We start from the raw sequence: 18,334 nt of genomic DNA, 5'->3' as shown, positions 1-18,334 counted from the left end.
AAAACACCAGAAACAAACATAGAAGACCAGATTCGATTCGGTAGTAATATAATGGAAGTAATATAATATAATCGGTAGTAACATAATATAGCGATGAAAAAGGGACCTGTTGAAATGGAACCGAAAGCTGTAAACAACTCCTTATTAGTCAAAGGAAGCCCTTTCAAATCGCAAGTACCTCACTTCAAGAGGTCAGAGGTCTTTTTGTGATAGTTCTGCACGGAAAAAAAAAAACAGAAACAAACATAGACGACCAGATTCGATTCGGTAGTAATATAATGGTACCTTAAAGACAAGTAAAACTCTAGGTATCTGATCAGATGGAAGCCAAGACAACTAGACTAGTGTCTGCTACATAACAACGACGTACACAGACCACTGATTACATCAATTTTCTCACGCCCAAAAGGCACTCATATGATTCATTCACGGGTTACATTTGTTTCGTAATCTGATGTGATGAAGGCTACGGACATTGCTTATTGAGCTATTTTCTTCCATAAGTTTTATTGATAAGACGTCCATACGGGCGTTTCAGTAAGGGGTTGGCCTAAAAACAAATGTTGCAATTGCTCACGTGAGAAGCCTCAAAACACTACTGTTTTTAATACCGAGTCTGATCTGAAATACTAAGCCCGTAACTTTGATTTGCGTGTACTTGCGAGTCCGTTTGGTCACTCTACGCAAGTCGAACTTGCAGCTTCTTGCCACAACTTGCGAGTCCGTTTGGCCAAAGCTTAAGGTGATCATCATAATCAGTTCCGCTTCTCGGTGTGGAGATTGCGGCAAGAGGCTTAAGATGGGAGTCTACCTGAATTTAAGTGAAGTTTAGGAAGTTTAAAGAGAGATTAAACAGGAAAAAAAAAGTTTTGGAACACCAGACAGCTGAACGTCCCCCGAAAGGGCACTCCGGGTTGTAGCCTGCGTAACTTCGCGGTTTTTAAGCAACTTGAGTGTACGTCTACCAATTTTTAACTTCAAATTCTAATTTTAAAACAACATCAAATCTTCCAAATTTCCTATTTCCATAAATTTTACTAATCCTTTGAGAAAACTATTTATCCCCAAATATACCCAAAAATCACCAAAAAATGTACAGAACAGCCCAAAACGTAGATATGTGGGATGAGCAGAGAGATTTTTGACTGCTTGAAACGTGAACGAGATATTTGCGTTAAAACCATAATACCCAGCCAAAATACGGCCTTCAAGTTGACCCCCGCCTTAAGGTAGTAGAGAAAATTAGTTTCTCATGGAACCACGTAACACAAAAACAGGCAACTTCTTCTCAAACTAGATAGTCCACACCACAAAGTAGGTTTCCCTTTGTGTAGAAAATCTTCAGTAACACTTTTGACTTCGCTAAGAGAAAGCATTTAGTCCACTTATACCGGGTCACAATGTCTGTCTAGCAATATACAGTAAAGCAAGCTCTACGCAACGAAACAACTGTCTTTGAGAGTGACGTTTTTATTCAGTAGTCCTCAAGCAAAGGAAAACCAAGACACGGCTCACTGTATCAATACGATGGACTGGAGTTATAAAACACTTCGAAGAAAAGGCAAAACTTGTCACTGCAGTTATCAGTCCCTTTGACGTTGTGTAACGCTGGTAATCACCAACGTGACGGCGTGAGAGAGAAGCCGGGCTGATAGTATTGTTATAATGGAGTTCACTTTCAATATTTTACAGCAAAGATCAAAAGTATCTTGCAACTAATATTACTGCGTCTATTTTCGAGTGTCTTTTCAATGTGCGACTTTTATTCTTATTGCTACTCATTTGATTCACTTCTTCTTCTTTTTACTCTTTTTCCTGGACGGCGATCTTGATCGGGATCTCGATCGCTTCTTTCGTGACGAACTTTTCTTGGCGGGTGTTCCACTCCGTGATCTGGACCGTTTACGCCTCTGTTTTCCAACAGGAGAACGACTTCGGGACCGAGACCTTCCGCGCCCGCGGGATGAACTCCGGCTGCGGGATCGTGACCGTCTTGAATTGGAAGGCGAAGGTGTGCGCGACTCGTAGTGCTTTAAAGACTGAAGGAAAAAAACCCAGAAATATCAGATGTTAACGGCAATCTATTGATAACTAAAGAATTATATCAAATAATTTTCGAAAGCTAACGTACCTGCAGTGATGTTGTCAATGGCGATCGTGACCTGCTCCGCGCGGGAGATCTCGAAGGAGAGCGACTTTCAGAGGACTGGGACCGACGACCTCGCTTCTTGGACGATGGGGACTTGGAACGACTGCGAGACTTCTTTCGGCGAGACTCCGATGGGGAGTTAGTATGGCTGCTTCCCTTTTTCTTTTTCTCCTTCGATTCTTTCGGTTCAATTGCCTAGTGAATGAATATAGGATATAAGATCAAGGATTTGACAACGGACAATGAATTGCATTGATATCTCAAGGACGCTTATCTGAAACAACTTCCGCGGAAAGGGCAGGGGAGGGGGTGGGACGGGGGAAGGGGGCCGGGGGAAGGGGGCTTATCAAAGGCGCTAAATCGAATCATTACAATACCATCAGATTTTCATAACTAGAACTATCTGAAGATCAGTAAAGAGATTTGTATTTCTAATCTTAAAACTGAAAACATTAAAACGCTCTAAGGATTTCCTGCCATGTCATCCAAAGGCAGCCATATTCAATGAAATATGATAAATCATGTCTTTCTAACCTCAAGTAACTTGGCCCTGTACACATCGCACTGCTGAGCTAGGTTGCTCGCGCCTTTTGCTTCCAGTTTCTGAGCGTATTCTGCAACTTTCAGTTCGATTTCTCGAAGCTTTCTCCGTCTGCTTTCGTCGATTTCCATGGTTCGCGGGGTTTCTACGGAAGCACTCGGCTGTTCTTCGGGTCTGTTCGGAGAATCTTCTTTGACAGGGGGTCTAACGAACAGAATGGTTACAAATAAGTTTTTTTTTTTTCATTTTTGATTATTACCAGAAGTTAAACATTTTAAACTTCATGTGCAATATAACATAATAGAACAAGCGAGAACTAAGAAAAGAAGAAAGCCCATTTTTTTCTTTATTCGTATGGTTCTGGGCCGTTTTTGTAAAACAGAGAACGCTTACCAACCAGATTATGATTAGATTATGAGCTCGAGACTTCTATCGCGCGATAGTTGACGAGGATGCGTCCGTTATCACGCATAGAAATCGAGAAAGAATAAATAATCTAATTGTTTTAGTATAAATCTACTGGTCGTTCAAAACTTTATCTAAATCCTCTTCACACACACTTCAAAAACGCTGAGGAGCGGCCGCCAGTTTGTTAGCAAGCGCACACTGCTAGGCTACTCACTATCTACCACAGAATAGATAGTAAGTAGCGTAGTCAATCAGAGAACGGCATTCGTGATAGAATGCTATCAGATTTATACTAATCGGTATTAGTGTAAATATATCTCGAGCTCATAATCTACTTGTTTAATAAAACTCGTTGTTTGAATGAAACCCTTCAACCAGATTCAAATCCTTTCGGGTCTGTTCTCGATGATCACGACGAGTACTCACTTTGGTGAAGGCTCACGCTCCTCAATTCTCTCCCAGTCAGGCTGATCCCATTTTGACGCAACGTGAGGAACATCTGATCAAAGAATGAGGTGGTTAAAAAAATTGTAATGATAATCAGCGATGCTAACAATAGACATTGAGGTAGGCTGGAAACCAGTCTCATCTACACTCCGTTTAGGTGAAGGGAAACTCTGGAGAGCGTCCCTTACAATTCTCTGTAGGAAAAAACATGGCGAATAGTACATTTACCCTTAATTCATAGCGCAAGAAAAAATCCGAAAAACGCTCATAAATACGTTCAGAAAAGTTCTAAAACTTTCAACTCTAGCATGCACAGCGTTGTTAACACAGAGACAAAGAGTGCAAAGAAATGGCTGTCCTTGTGCTTTATAGGCTGTGTCAGGTTCGCAAGGCATTGTGGTAAAATGTAAATCCGCCATCTTTTGTCGCATGGAGGATTCTAGGCTCCATCCTACAGCCATAAGTTGAAGGATGGGGCTCTGCGGTCTCACTGCTGGTATTTAGCACTTTGTATCTCAAGACGTGTCTTCTAGGTGCTCAGGTCAAGATGAACCTTGTTGCCAGCTTTCCATGTTGGGCAAAATGTGTTACTGTATTGACTGAATTTACCAATTTGGGCCCGAAACTTCTTACCTTTATCACGTGACTTGTCTGGGGTCTTTTTATTGTCCACTGAGGTGAGAAAGACAAAAACAAACACATAACATAAAAAACTTAAACTTAAAAAAACTTAATAGAAAGGTAATATGAAGCAAACGAGGGCTGCCCCCCCCCCCCTCCCATAACATTTGTCTTTAATTAACAAATAAAGAAGCCTCGACTGTGCTCTGTTCTGTTGTAAAGCACGCAGGAAGCGGTAGAGCACGAAAGAAGTGTAGGGGAAAACACGAGACGAAGTTGAGTGTTTTTCCCTACTTCTTGAGTGCTCTACTGCTTCCTAAGTACTTTACAACAGAACAGAACACAGTCGAGGCTTCTTTATTTGTTTTATGATCAAGAATCCGATAATTTTCCCACGTATTTGGCTGAATTTTCAAACCAAACTTTATTTTCCAAACGAGCAAAAGTGGCGTCACCCGTGCTCTGTTCTCTGATAAAGCACGCTCTTTCAGCCAATTAGAACGCGCGTTATATGGAAACTTTATTATAAAACTCAGTAAATTATTCTTCAGAGTTATATCACTCGCCCAACATGTAGTTTAGCTGAATACACTTAACTGCACCTTTCAATAACATGCGGACTCTAAAATTCAAAGCTCAACCGACAAATGCGTTTTTCGCTGCCGTCAATCAAATGTTTGGCGGCTCCTCCCAGCTTCCGACTACTGCCGAGCGCGCGGTAATCAAATCGTTGAGCACAGTTCAGACAACAAAACAGTGCTCGGCAGTTGTCGGAAGCCGGGAGGAGCCACCGAACACTTGTTTGATGGTAGCGAAAAACTCATTTATCGGTTGAGCTTTCAATTTTAGAGTTCGCATCTTATTGAAAGGCGCAGTAAAAAAACATTTTAGCAAATACATCTTGTGATGACGTTTATAGAGCAAGAATGGAGTGCAGTAGTACATGACCCACTCCTCTATCAACAAAACAAATTGTGACTGAGGCAATGATTTTTGTTTGTTTATTTATTTCCTAGCAGTGTTTTACTTTTCCTCTTAAAGAAAACAAAACAACAACGACGAAGAAAAACTGACTGAGGCAATAGCCCTTTTCAAGGTTACCTTTGCTCATTTGCATTACAATAAAATCTCGCATGTATGTGAGGCAATTTCGGGCTATTTTGTAGTGTTAGCCCGAAATTACCTCGCATCCACGTTGGATTACATTGTAATGCAAATTAAAAAAATTAACCGTGAAAAGTGCTATTGTTACTAGCTACAGCCCTGACATATACCCAAACTTACTTGGCATTCCATCAATATCATCTCCAGATAATGGAACCCCATCAATGTCAATCTGTTTCAAGGGAACGCCGTCCATGTCCTTTGACTTTATAGGGACACCATCAACGTCTAGCGGCGCCCCATCTAAATCATCCTTAGTGCTACCAAAGCTTCCGTCTAGTGGATAGAGAGACTTGAGGGGTTGATCCGCAACCTAGGGCAAGAGAACCAAAAAGCTGGAAATTGGTGAACAATGCTTTCAACCCCCTACAAGCTTAGGTATGCTTAGGTATATGGTAGTCAGTATAGCAATTTTTACACAAAAAACTGTTCAAAAAAACTGCAAAAAACTGTTCATCCATAAAGTGGAAATAACTCTTGCGTCTCTAATAATCAGACTTTACTGCAACGATTGAACTGTTTCATTTTTTTTTTAGATCTTTTAATTAAGGAAAGTTTTCTTGACAGACCAAGAATAAAGGAAGATAATAATTATTTTTGCATTAGCTTGTGCTGAAAGCAAACTTGCATTGTGGTACAGTCAAACTTCCCCTTACGGACACCTCCACATAATGAACAGTTCAGCTGGTCCCAGAGAAACCAGAATTCATATGATTTCTTCCTCTATAATGAGGACACCTCCATAGTACTGACGCTAGGGTCTGCTCCTTTGATGTATGCATCAAAGAGGTTTGACTGCTGAACAATCAAGTTCTGCCAGTTATAGTGAAAAACAAAGTAATTGGGTTACAAGAAGAAACACTTTTTTTCACCTCAGAAAACCATCCTGGCCGAAAGCAAGATCCTCCCAAAAAGAATGACAAAAATTATGAACAATAGTAAGGAGAATTCAAATACTCATCTACATTACCTCTGATTGATTAGATTTTTCACCTTGACCCAGAAATATATTTTGGAGATCATACAAGAAATCTGGGGTGTAGACAGCCCAGTCCATCCATGCTGCAACACAGCGAAGAACTTGTTTCTGAAAATAAAAGTCAACAAAGTTTGAGATAGTACAGACGTCAAGAGTTGCTAATTCACTTAAAAGAAGTCTTCCTTGTGTTCCTGCCATAGTAATGTCCTGGGAATTCCTATGACTCTGTAAAAATCACATTCCCTGGGGTACATTTTAATATTCTCAGCTGGGTTGTTCAAAGCCTGATTAAGCTGACGCAGGATTAGCAAGAATTTTGATTTCAGGTTTTGTAACTTTTCGGTGAGGTTTTCTGATTATAATTTTTGTCCTTCAGTTTTTAGCTTGAGTAATCTCAAAAAACACAAAACATAAGTGAAAAATATTTTTATTCGAGAAAATATAATACTTTGGTTAACTTTTAATCTTTTTGTAATAGTATCTCAATAATCTATTTGTAATGGTTTTGTAATGATTACAAGATGTTTTGGGGCTCACAAAGAGCAGGAACAAAAAAGGGACAGTTTTGACAAACTTACCCTGAAAGTCTCAGCTTTCATGCGAGCATTTATAGCTTTGAAAGAAGCACTAAGGTTACCAAATATCTCTGGGAGCATTGTCTGAAACCTGAAACAGAAAAATTATCCAGTGGGTCTTGTTATCACCAATAAAGAGATAGATCCCTAGAATATACCTTCGTATGGTACTCAAGTGTCTGTGTGGCAGTGTTCACAGTCTCTTAAATCAAGATATCTTGCAACAGATTCTAACACTTAGATTTGAAACTTAACTGTTAAGTGTTATTGTCAATATAATGCGAGAGCAAGTAAAGAACATACTGCAATGTACATGCTGACTGCCTTTTTAATTCATTTATTTCTACTCTGACACAGGTAAAGTCATTTTACAGTTCAAAATTTAGGCTGCAAAAACGGAGAGGATGGACATAGTAGCCTACCCTTTCCTGTAGTATGACACATTTGGTACTTTAACAGAGCAGTTATGCAGAATGTCTGACACCAGGTACAACCGTGCAACCTAGAGGATGAAAAAAATACCTGGTTTAAGGTTAAGTCTTACCAAAAGGCTAGTTATTACAGTACTGATCAGAGATAAGGGAACAACATGTTAAAATGAAATGGTGTTTTTTCATGTGCACATGTTTTGGGGCATCTTTGTGTATATCATGTCAACAACCACCTTGGCTTTTGATAGTGTGAATCATTTCAGAGTATTGCTACTTGACTCTGATTGGGATGCCAGTCCAATGCAGGGCTACCTACAGAATTTTCTTAGGCCGGCATTTTAACATTGGCCAGTCAATTGGAAGGGGTACAGAGAAAAAGTATAATTTCCAAAAAGAGGGTGATACGCCTTCTCACCTTGACCTGTAACGGTGTTTCCAAGATTGACAGTGACTCAGCAATGCATTCAACAACCTGTATAAACACAGTAAACAGGATTAGACAAGAAGCTGCACTGCGATGTACATGTAGTGTGAATACACAGTAACTGCACTACAATGCAGACATGACACAGCAATGTACATGACTTCCTCCCTAGTGAACTGACGAACGGTGACAGCCTGTCGTGATCCATCACGATCATGTTGATCTGCTGACATTTCTAACCCACTTCGTAGGGCAAGAGTGAAATTTTTGTTAAGTCTCTCATGAACAGACATGGTAGCATGCCGTTGCAATCCATCACAGATTGTGTTGATCCACACACATTTCGCTCCCCTTCTGCTTCATAATATCAGGATAAATTTTTTTGAGTCTTTTGTGTCAGAGATGGTCAACCCTTTGGCGACCTGCTCTGGATCAGAGTATTGGGCAACCCTCGCATCTTGGTTACACAAATAACTGCATCTCCAACTTACAATTGCCTTATGGGCAGTCCCTATCTAAGCAGCATTCAAGGGGAGAAAAAATTGCAGAGAGCTATCTTTTAAATTACCTCCTCAGCACAGTCAGCATGATTAACACAGAACACCATACACCTAGCAATCTTGGCCCTTTCTGGCATTAAATCCCTCAACATATCCTCCAGCTTGTCACGTTGTCTGCAACACAAGAATATACACTTACAACTAAGAACAATATCGTTAACACTGGGATGGTTTTTGCAACTTACTTTTTGCAACATTAACAGACTGCTACCTGTTATGATTTAGAACAAATGCACACTTGACCAAAATTGGAGTTGTTTCTCTTAATGCCAGTAAGTAATATATCAAACAAAAGAGAAAGTGTTTTATCACATTTCCAAACACCAAGAAGAGAGTGAAAAGCATGATGCACAGCAGAGCATTTTTGATGACCTTCCAGGTGTTTAGAAATGTGGTAAAACACTGGGTAAAACACTGTCTAAGCAACTAAATCGAAACTAAAACTTAGCTCACAAGAAAAAAAGAAAAGAGATAAAATCATAAAAATCCATGCTAATATTAGGACACTGTCACAGACATAATTTCCTTTGTTTAAACTTGATGAATTAATAGTGAAGGTCTTGTTATTGTCGTGTCCAACTCAACTTATCAAGTTTGACTAAACCAGCACTGCAACTTATAGCTGATTCAACCACCATACTATTATCGTGTTGAATTTAATTGCAATTCGCCTCAACTTTTTTGTTTCCAACATTTGATTCCTTTTTCTAACAGCTCCAGCTTGACAGAAGTTGGCTGCTGGGTTATGCCAATAGCTGATAGTTGACAAGAGGCTAAAGAAATAAACCCTCACTTATTGGAAAGGGAAGCCTTCCGACTACTTGCTGCTGTGGATGACTGTGTAACACTACTGCTGCTGCTGCTACCACTTGAACTGTGTGAGGAAGGTGCAGAAGTTGTTGTTGGCTGTGACGGTGGTGCTAGGGGTGTCTCCACTTGAGGTACAGGTTGTTTATTGGCGTTAAAAGCTGCAGCACTCATGGTGTACTGATGACACTGAGGAGGTCTCCACACTGAACCATTTTGGAACATTTTGAATTTTTCTGTCCGCCACTTTGTTGGTGAATCACCCTAGATGTATGTCATTACATATTGGTGAGAAATTTTGGTTGGAGTACTTCTATATGTCAAGGTACATATCTTGCAGTACCTAACAAAAGCAGGGTTGGAGTGGATTTTTTTTATGGGGGGGTGGGGGACAAGAAAATTTTGGTACAGGTTGGAATGCATACACAAAGTTTGCTCTAAGGTACTGGTAATAATGGTGATAACTTGGGATTCATCTGTTTAAAGACAATTCCATCCTTTGATCGACTGAGCCCAGCTACATGTATACATTAATTAAGCTATATTTCAATGAATCTTGTTTTAATGCCTCTACAAACGGTTCAGCCAAAGTCTGTCCCCTTGAAAATCTATTTTTTGTTCCCATTTCAACTTTGATGTAAGAGCGAAAGTTGTTCAATACTGTCACTCATGTACACTCTCTGGGTGAAAATCTCCAACAGCGTTAAAAAATGTAACAAACCTGGAGGATGGAAAACAACTTCCAGCGATAATAGATGTGTTCTGGGCTCTGGTTGTCAAACAAGAACCTGTTGATGGTCAAAGATTAATACATTTAACACTGTGAATGTTAAAATGGAAGACTTCATATATTTGTGATAAAAACTGAGCAATAAAACAATTGCGGATGAAATACATGACTGCCTTAGAAAATCCTGTTTTTAAAAGAGACATCATCACAGTGACTATGAGGCCTTTTTTATGAAAACAGCACTAAAATAATTTGATGACTGAATACCTCCTACAACACCGAGATGAAGATATTAAGCGACAGTTTGCTATTAAGGCCAGAGCAAGTTGCAAAAATACTATTTTTGAGCAATTTTTGTAAGACACTTTGAACCCACTGAAAAAAATCTCCAGACTATTTCAATTTGATATACTGGTAATAAGGTTGTGTAAGCATAACTCATTACAATATTCAATTTATTTATAGCTTCTGCACACTTAAATAGTTCTATATTCTTAAACAATCAACTGGACCATTATATGTAGGTTTTTGTCAATGAAAATTTCTCTTTTATTCTTTTCACTTTTAAATTTCATGCTCGTTATAACGCCACTTTAACAAAGTCTTCCATGCAACTTTGTAAAGTTTGACAAAAGTCAAAGATAAAATTTCACAATTTCAAATATCTCACCTGTACATAGGGTTATTCAATTCCTTGTTCATAATCATGGCCTCAAACATTGGTCCCTCACGCACCACAAACTCAACCATACGGTGAACAAGGCACAGCAGATTCCTGTTGGAATTACCAAGGTTACCACAACAACAAACAACAGGCCAAAGTTAGTGACTGTCACCATGAAATTGTACATGGTAAAAGTTCATCACAAAGCTAGAGAAGATACATGAACCTACTGTTGCAAAGATAAATTGTATCGATTGATTTAGATCCAAAACTTTGCTGCATGTTAGTAACTCTGTGTAGTGCACAACCAAAAAATGTCAGGGTTTTTTCATGTTTCAAAACTTAACAATACACGAGGCACCAAATGATGTTGAAAGATGAAAGTTGTAAATACTTTTGGCATAATGCAGGCAGTGCATCATACAAAGTCACATGCAGCAAAGAAATATCATCCAAGTTGACTTTCCACAGATAAAATCACCATGTAAACTAGAGCTGTAAGCATGACTATGTGAGGCTGGCTTGGTTAAAATAACTATGTGATGTTCTGATTGAATGAAGCAGGTATTTGTTTGTTTTTTGGAATTATCTTATGTATAATTACTGTTTTTGGAAACAAAAAAGAAGGGATCAATTACAGTCTTAACAGGAGCTAGGCTATGCCATTTTATGTTACTATATACCATTGAAAACTGGTTGTGAAATCAAATAAAAAAATTGTTTTTGTATAAAGAACCAAAAGGATTTTTTTTGTCGAAAAATTGAACAGACAAACATTGGGAATTTAACATAATAACCCTTTACTATGCAGTGTTAAATGTTATGAACCATTCCTGAAGAACAACAAATGTTCAATTCATCAACAGTTTTAAAAGAAAAAGTGAGGCAGTAAACAGAAAGTGACATCGATTGAAAAGACACACAGTACATTAAATTTACGAAAAAAACAACAATAACACATACACTAGTAGTCGCTACAATAATTACCAAACTACAGTATCAAAAAATGTACAGACATCTTAGCAAGTTGAAATACGTATCAATTCCGCCACAAGAAGGTTGCTTGGAAAACACATCAGCCAGGGTATTCCACAAGGGAATAACAAAACAACAGTCAATTTTCATTAAAAAGGTACCTTTCCGTCGGGATTACAACTTTCACGACCGCATTGGCTAAGGTCTAAGAGACAATTGCCAAAGACTTTGTGAGTATTGAGAAAAAAAAAGCCAACAAGATGTAGAACTACATTATTTTACTGTATATTAACATAAGTACAGAGAATCTCTGCTGTAAGAACTGGATTGAAACTAATTTTACAACTGCATGCATTCCTTGGTATGTTACATTATTTTATACTAAAGGAATTCTTGAGTTTACTTAGAAAAAACTGTTTGCTTGGGAAAATATAAGTTAATTGATGTCATTGAGAATGAAGAAAAGGGGGAAATATTCTTCCCGAAAAATTTTCTATTTCAAAGAAGAGTTTCTCAAATGGAGCCTTGCATGTGCATTAAAAACACCAATAACAGGATTGTATCTATAAGGTGAGGTGTCCTTTTAATAAGTTTCCCAACACACAAGCAACAATCTAAAGATACAGCACTATTACATAACAAAATAACACCCAGAAAAGGCTAAAAACATTTCAAAAAAAAAACATTTTAGAAGAAGAACATGCATCTCTAATTGTGTCAAAAAGCAAGGTTATAATGTGGGATTTTGTGAGAAAAATCATGCTTACAAGGCTTTACAAATCGAGTTAATTAAGAGTGGAATATAAAGATAAGTAAGACATAACAATTCAACTAATAGATTGCTTCAAATAACAAAGCCCTGAAAGTCGAATATGTCCTTCATGACCATGGAAGTCTTAATAAAAGTACCAAGAGAAAACATGTTTGAGAAAACAGGGTTTTTCTAAGCTATCTGTGGTAATACATGTAAATTAATGTGTGAGTGCAAAAGACTGTGGTTATTATCTTTGCATGCCTCACCTCCTTATCAAAGCCATTTGCATCAACATCACGTTTGCCTTCCTCGTCTGCTCCCTGTGGGGGAGGAGCATTGGAATAGTCGTCCTTCTTTTTGTCAGTTTGGGCATTAAATGGCAAGCCTGATGGGGGAGGTGGCGTCGTGTCCTCTTGCATTTCAGGGGGAATATAGATAGGGTGGGGTGGTATGGGGACACTTTTGCCCCACCCAAGCTTCATCTCATATGACATGACCTCTTTTCCTGTTATAAAAAATATACATGTGTTATTGATAAGAACTAGTAACTGGATCAAGTAGAGTACAATCCAGGGAGTAACTGGGTGGGAAGTTTCAAACTTGGATAAACCTGCCATGTCAGGCTGATTGAAATTACGAACACAATTACTCTCTAAATTGAATAACAAGAAACTGAATGAAAATTTCTAGCAACCCTGCCCAACCTTTCAATGCATTCAGAGCTTTTTCGCCATCTTTCCTCCTCATGTAGGCAACGAACCCACAGTTTCTGTTCCTGGCTTTTTCCTCTTCAGTCCTGGGCCACATTATTTTTACACTGGCCAGGGGTCCGTACTTGCCAAAGAGTCGCATTAACATCTCTTCTGTCATCTAATTTTAAAAATAAAAAGCTTAGTTTAGACTGTGGTAGAGCTTTGCTCAGATATTGTTTTCCTTTTATATCTCTAGTTATAATGGCTGAAGTATTTCCAAATAATGTTTACATCACACAAGTGGAATACCCTTGGGGGGAGACCCAATAGCTAGCGTGTCAGATCCCAGGGCTGTGTTCTACAAACACCCAGGTGCCACAGGGTACTAACATTTGCCTTAGGGTGACTGGAAAAACTCACTTTATTCATATAAGCTTACGTGCTGGGCACCCAGGATTTCATGGTTAGGAAACTTTGGGTGCCTCATAATTTTTCTTAAACCACAGGCCTGGATCCCAGATCAAGCTTCATGTTCTAGGGTAAGACATTTCACTCCTATAACACTACTTGTGGACCACAATTTAAAAGCAAAAAGAAAAGAAAAAGCTGGGTTATTGGACCAGCATCCAATTTTGTTAAACACTTATTTGACTACTTGACAATTTTACTACTTGGCTCCACAGATCACTTTTTGAAGACTTTTCCAAGGACAGAAACACAAAATAATATAGTGTCTTTGCAACGATGCTTATTTGGAGATCTACATGTATTAGTGCACTACAAAATAAATCTTTTTTCATTCCATACAGTGCAGTGCATGAAATGGATGGCTGACTGGTCAATAGAAGCCTCACAGTAAACATTTGAGAGAATTTCTACTAACTCACTCAATCCTCTTCGTTTGTGGTGGAACATAGGTCTTTCACTAAAGAATTTCTACAACATATAAAAATGCAGCTACAGAAAAATGCACCTAAGTATTAATAATTATTTTAAATTTCAACTTACTGTTGGATTGATATTTCCAATGTACAGGTTTGTGGTGGAAGGATCCCCAGTATCATGTGAACCATAAGAATAGCTTTCCTCTGAAATGAAACAAAATGCCTCAACAAGTTTAACTTTAATATCAGTAGTAGTAACTTAGCATCCTCAAAACCTCTTCATGGCTACTCAAAAGACCTAGAACAGGATCCCCTGCAGTAAATTTTGTGCTGTACCAGCTGTATTGTATGTTTAATGTGGTCATACATGTACACTGTACAATACAGCTGGTACTGCACAAAATTTCACTAACTAAGTATTCATAACTGCCCACTCTGCAAATTGATAAAATATTAGAAATTCACGGTATTCAGGTGTTTCCAATAGTAATAATCCAAGTCCAGGTACAATGCAAAATAGCAGTTCTTAAGAAACAAATCTCAGCTATAGTTTTACACTTGAAAATTCAATTCAATTCAATTCAATTCATAGGTCAGATGTAATTACTGATTGGTACTTTTGTACGAAAACCGTTCAAACAAAACCATAAAACAGAGAACAAGTTGCCAAACATACCCTTTGAAGGCATAAGAAGTGAGGGTGCCATTGTTTCTAGAACCTCTTTAGGAATATCTGCTAAATCTCCTTTCTTGATCCTGTGCCTTATCTCTCGCTCCTTCTGTTGTCTGTTGAAAATGAGAAAATACCATGTAAAAATTAATAAATTTGTTTTTCTATGACAAGAGAATGCCTAGGAGTATAAGACACCAAATTTATCACTGAAGCAAAAGACCACTGTGACTTTCTTACATGTACGTTTTTCTAAGATGATTATTAAAGTCATTATTGCAAGCCTGCAAATAATTTTCTTCTTTAAGGAAGTCATTTGTCAGTCCAGAGAGAATATAAATTTACATGTCACAAAGTCAGTAGTGTGTATGCAATTTCAGCAAATACCATGTTTGAAAAAGGTTCAAGGAGCAATTGAATCCATTCCATATTTGTACTCATTGTCATTATTGCAAATCATTCCTAGTTTAAAAAGAGCTGCGTAATACTGCTTAAAATTCCTTGTAAACCATTTACACTCATTTTAAGAAGTTGATGACAGGTTGACAATTTAAGTGAGTTAATATTAATTTTCATCCTTGAACAAACTTAATGTTCCATATTCACCTTTTTAATTCTTCTTTAAAGATTTCTAAGTTACTCTTCTTCTTTTCCTTCTCTTTGGCTTTTTTCTTTAATTCCTGAAAGAAATTAGAGAACCTTTAACTTTGTTGTACCTGGCAACAGTGAGTCCATTGTGGGGTATGACAAAACACTCGATGACTGTTGCTACAGCTACAGGACACCTGTAGCTTGTTTTGTTTCCTCATGGAAAAGCGACTGAGGATATAAAACTAGCCATTCACATGTACCTCAGTGCCAGCTAGTGAAATAATTAGCAGCTGATGTCAACAAGATCACTACACGAAGAGCAAAGGGCACCCTACTCGCATTGAGAAAGCCCACAGTTATGGAGTGGAGCTAAAGCACACACCAACCTGTTAACTTGCTGTAATCTCTGTGACCTATTGCATAGCTATAACTTACAGATGTTAAGTCCTGTAAAATGCACTGATGTGTTTACACAGCCTCGTGCAAAATATGCCAGTTATAATGATCAACAGTTTATAAAATCAAGTACACACCAACTTGGGTGGAGCCAGTTCAGTCTTAATTTTCTGTTCCATAACAGTAGCAGACAGCTTTGCCATTGGCTTGTACAATGCTCCAGCTTGCGCTGAAGCAGTTTCCTCTGCAAAGACATTACACGACAAAACCTTGTCAACATGGTTGAGATCTTTTGATAAAGCATCAAAGGCATTACCAATAACCAATAACAATAAATTATTATTGAAATATCATGTGGCATAACTGGGTTTTATGGGTTTTAACTTTTATGATTTTGCAGTTTTCTCCACAAATATCTGCAAAAAAGTTCCCACAAAAAAAGGTCCTGCAAAACTTTACTCCACTGGTAAAATTAAACATCCAAAGATCACATGTAGAATGTTGTTGGTGGCATTTATTTAAAACATCTCTTTCATTCAGAAACAAAACAATGAAATTACCCTTGGTACACTACAGGTGTGCTGTAGTTGCTAAAAAGTTTACAGAAAAGGATTGTCTGATGGTCTTGTCAGCCACACTAGGGCAAGATGTACAACAGTGACACTGATTACCATTTTTTACATCTCTGTATGTCGTTTTCACTTGTCTATTGCATGTAGTTTAATACAAAAATGAAAATGTTGTACCTCAATTAAAAGCTACTTCTGAAAATTGCAAAAATTAATACCCAGCAAGAAAAACCAGTCTTTCACAATCGCAAAATTACATGTAGTTCCAACAAAATACAAACAATCACCGAGCCGTGAAATAAATTCTTGCAAAAATTCCATGCCACACAGTAAGATGACATAGTGAGTTTTTAACTGAGTTTCCTTCTCACCCAAAAATTTACCTTGGGGATATATCTTAATAAAACAGGTTATACATCAAAATATAACATATGCAAGGTGTGTAAAACAACAAATTTGCTACAAAACATTGACCATTTCATAAACTGATTTTACATGACAGTTGATTCTGTATTAAAAAAAACTTCCAATACTATTACTGTACCTTTTGTTTCAGGGTTGATCGTGTTACCACGTACAAAAGTTTTACCAGCCACTCGGGAATCTTCAAATGATGCCACAAAATCTGCAAACACTTCTGCACACTCTGATTCTGCTTTCTAAATACACACACGAGGGCAAATTGTTATCAGTCATGTTAAATGCCCCACTAATTAAGGGTTATCAAGAGTCATGTTATGATGCGACTAATCGAACCAGGTCACCTAGAGGAAAACTAACCAATCAAAATGTAAACTTAGAGCAATGTATTGGTAGCTTTCTCGTGTCGGCAAGTAATAAAGGTCTGTTTGACATGAATACAGAAATACTATCGACTCCTATGTGATATAGACACTTTAAGAGATTCAGTCCTTGACAGCGAATTATCATTGTAAATCTAGCTCGAAAAATTTAGGTTGGAAACTCATTTTGCTACTAAACCGAAACCATTGAAAACTGTACTAAGTTTAGAATGAAAACTAACCAATCAACAATTCACAAATTTTCCTGAGAGGTTTGCAACACTTCACACTTTGTTGGGTTTTCAATTTTGTTAAGAACTATTGTTTGTATTCTTCAATGTCATTGGTTCATTTGAGGAAAAGATTGCTATCCTTTGTTCTCAAGTAACATACTAATTGATTAACTCTTTTCCAAGTGGATCAGTTCAGGTAGTCACACTGTAAACATAATCACAGCATCTACAGATTAGGTGTTCTACAGATCTCTTCCTTCTGTACCTGCTATACATGTAAATTTTAACTGATGTCAAAGGGTATACTGTCATTTTATTTCTAGCCTCCTACACACTGTTATTTTGGTTATCATGCAGTGCTTCTTCCCATTAACAGCAGCCACATTCTAATCTGCAGGTTAGTCAGTCATAACTTCCCTCGCATGATCTTGAGCCAGTCATGCTAAAATTTGCTGACTACACCAATCAAAAGCTGTGTCTTGTTATGACTCTTGGGCCAGCAATGTCAAAGGGCTCTCAACATGTCACCTTCATTTTGTCATGATCTTGAAAGGCTATTTGCCCTTGGCTCATGATAACCAGTGTTTTCTTCAAATATCTTGTTGGCTGTACTGAGTAATGCATGGTCCATTTTCTCACGCTAACTTTAGAGCTTTGATTAACGTTTCCCAATACTTTTTCCCAATCTCTGACCGAAAAGGTCGGCCTTACATTTTCGGCTAAGTATTCTCTCTAGTTCATATGGTTGAACTTAAAATACTTCCTCAATGGCTCGATAAAAAGAGCTCTCTATATCAAGCTCATCAATCTTACTTTTTCTTTTTCGTAGCTATAGCTAACTATTTGTTAACACTACTAGATCTTAGATCTCATGATCGGGAAAATTACGACAGTACAGTGGCATCCAATTGATACCTTTTTCTTCTCCTCAGCATCCTGCTTTGATTTAACGGGTTTCTTCAGTCCAGCGTTCATCATGCCGATAGAAAAAGACTTCAACTTGCTCTGTGAGATCGTCTGCAGGAAACATGGTGAAGCAATGAACTTGATTTCAGCGCGTGAAACAACGAAACTCGAGAGGTAAAGTGAACATTTTTGGGCAAAAGTTGCTTACTAAAATATCGGGAACTTGCTTACCTTCATCGATCCAGGAGCTAACCCTTCTGGGGACAAGCCCCAAGGAAGACTTTTGTCTGGATCTAGCTTCTTCGCCGCCATTACATCTTGGTGAGCGTACTACCCAGGATGCTTTGTTCTGAAACGGCACTACGCATGCCTATGTCAATCA

The 18,334-nt window shown here is 38.1% G+C and overlaps 1 protein-coding gene across 1 annotated transcript; it reads right to left on the bottom strand.

Moving 5' to 3' along the window:
• Positions 1 to 1,450: 1,450 nt before the first annotated feature.
• Positions 1,451 to 18,299, bottom strand: LOC110067776 (U2 snRNP-associated SURP motif-containing protein-like). Its single transcript, XM_020775110.2, has 24 exons — positions 18,184 to 18,299; positions 17,962 to 18,063; positions 16,576 to 16,690; positions 15,600 to 15,706; positions 15,082 to 15,155; positions 14,482 to 14,591; positions 13,930 to 14,009; positions 12,934 to 13,099; positions 12,496 to 12,734; positions 11,637 to 11,680; positions 10,507 to 10,611; positions 9,828 to 9,894; positions 9,093 to 9,370; positions 8,308 to 8,413; positions 7,731 to 7,787; positions 7,307 to 7,386; positions 6,888 to 6,975; positions 6,301 to 6,417; positions 5,451 to 5,643; positions 4,179 to 4,217; positions 3,525 to 3,597; positions 2,684 to 2,894; positions 2,132 to 2,344; positions 1,451 to 2,039 (listed from the first exon to the last, which is right to left on the bottom strand). Exons 1-24 carry the CDS (start codon positions 18,262 to 18,264, stop codon positions 1,788 to 1,790), a joined length of 2,997 nt encoding a protein of 998 aa, XP_020630769.2. The 5' UTR covers positions 18,265 to 18,299; the 3' UTR covers positions 1,451 to 1,787.
• Between the last annotated feature and the right edge of the window lie 35 nt (positions 18,300 to 18,334).

The sequence above is a fragment of the Orbicella faveolata genome, unplaced genomic scaffold (genome assembly GCF_042242905.1).
Source record: "Orbicella faveolata isolate gen_17 unplaced genomic scaffold, um_ofav_v1 contig_25, whole genome shotgun sequence".
Lineage (NCBI taxonomy): Eukaryota > Metazoa > Cnidaria > Anthozoa > Scleractinia > Merulinidae > Orbicella > Orbicella faveolata.
Note: the sequence above shows the minus strand (reverse complement) of the source record. Positions and strands in the feature narration are given on the sequence as shown.

Excerpts from the sequence above, each read along its gene's own strand:
- LOC110067776 (XM_020775110.2), bottom strand. The coding sequence starts at position 18,264 with ATGGCGGCGAAGAAGCTAGATCCAGACAAAAGTCTTCCTTGGGGCTTG. Across the intron at positions 8,414-9,092 it reads AAGGCTTCCCTTTCCAATAA|ACAACGTGACAAGCTGGAGG; the intron begins GTGAGGGTTTAT and ends CTTGTGTTGCAG. Across the intron at positions 2,345-2,683 it reads ACAGGGCCAAGTTACTTGAG|GCAATTGAACCGAAAGAATC; the intron begins GTTAGAAAGACA and ends TTCATTCACTAG.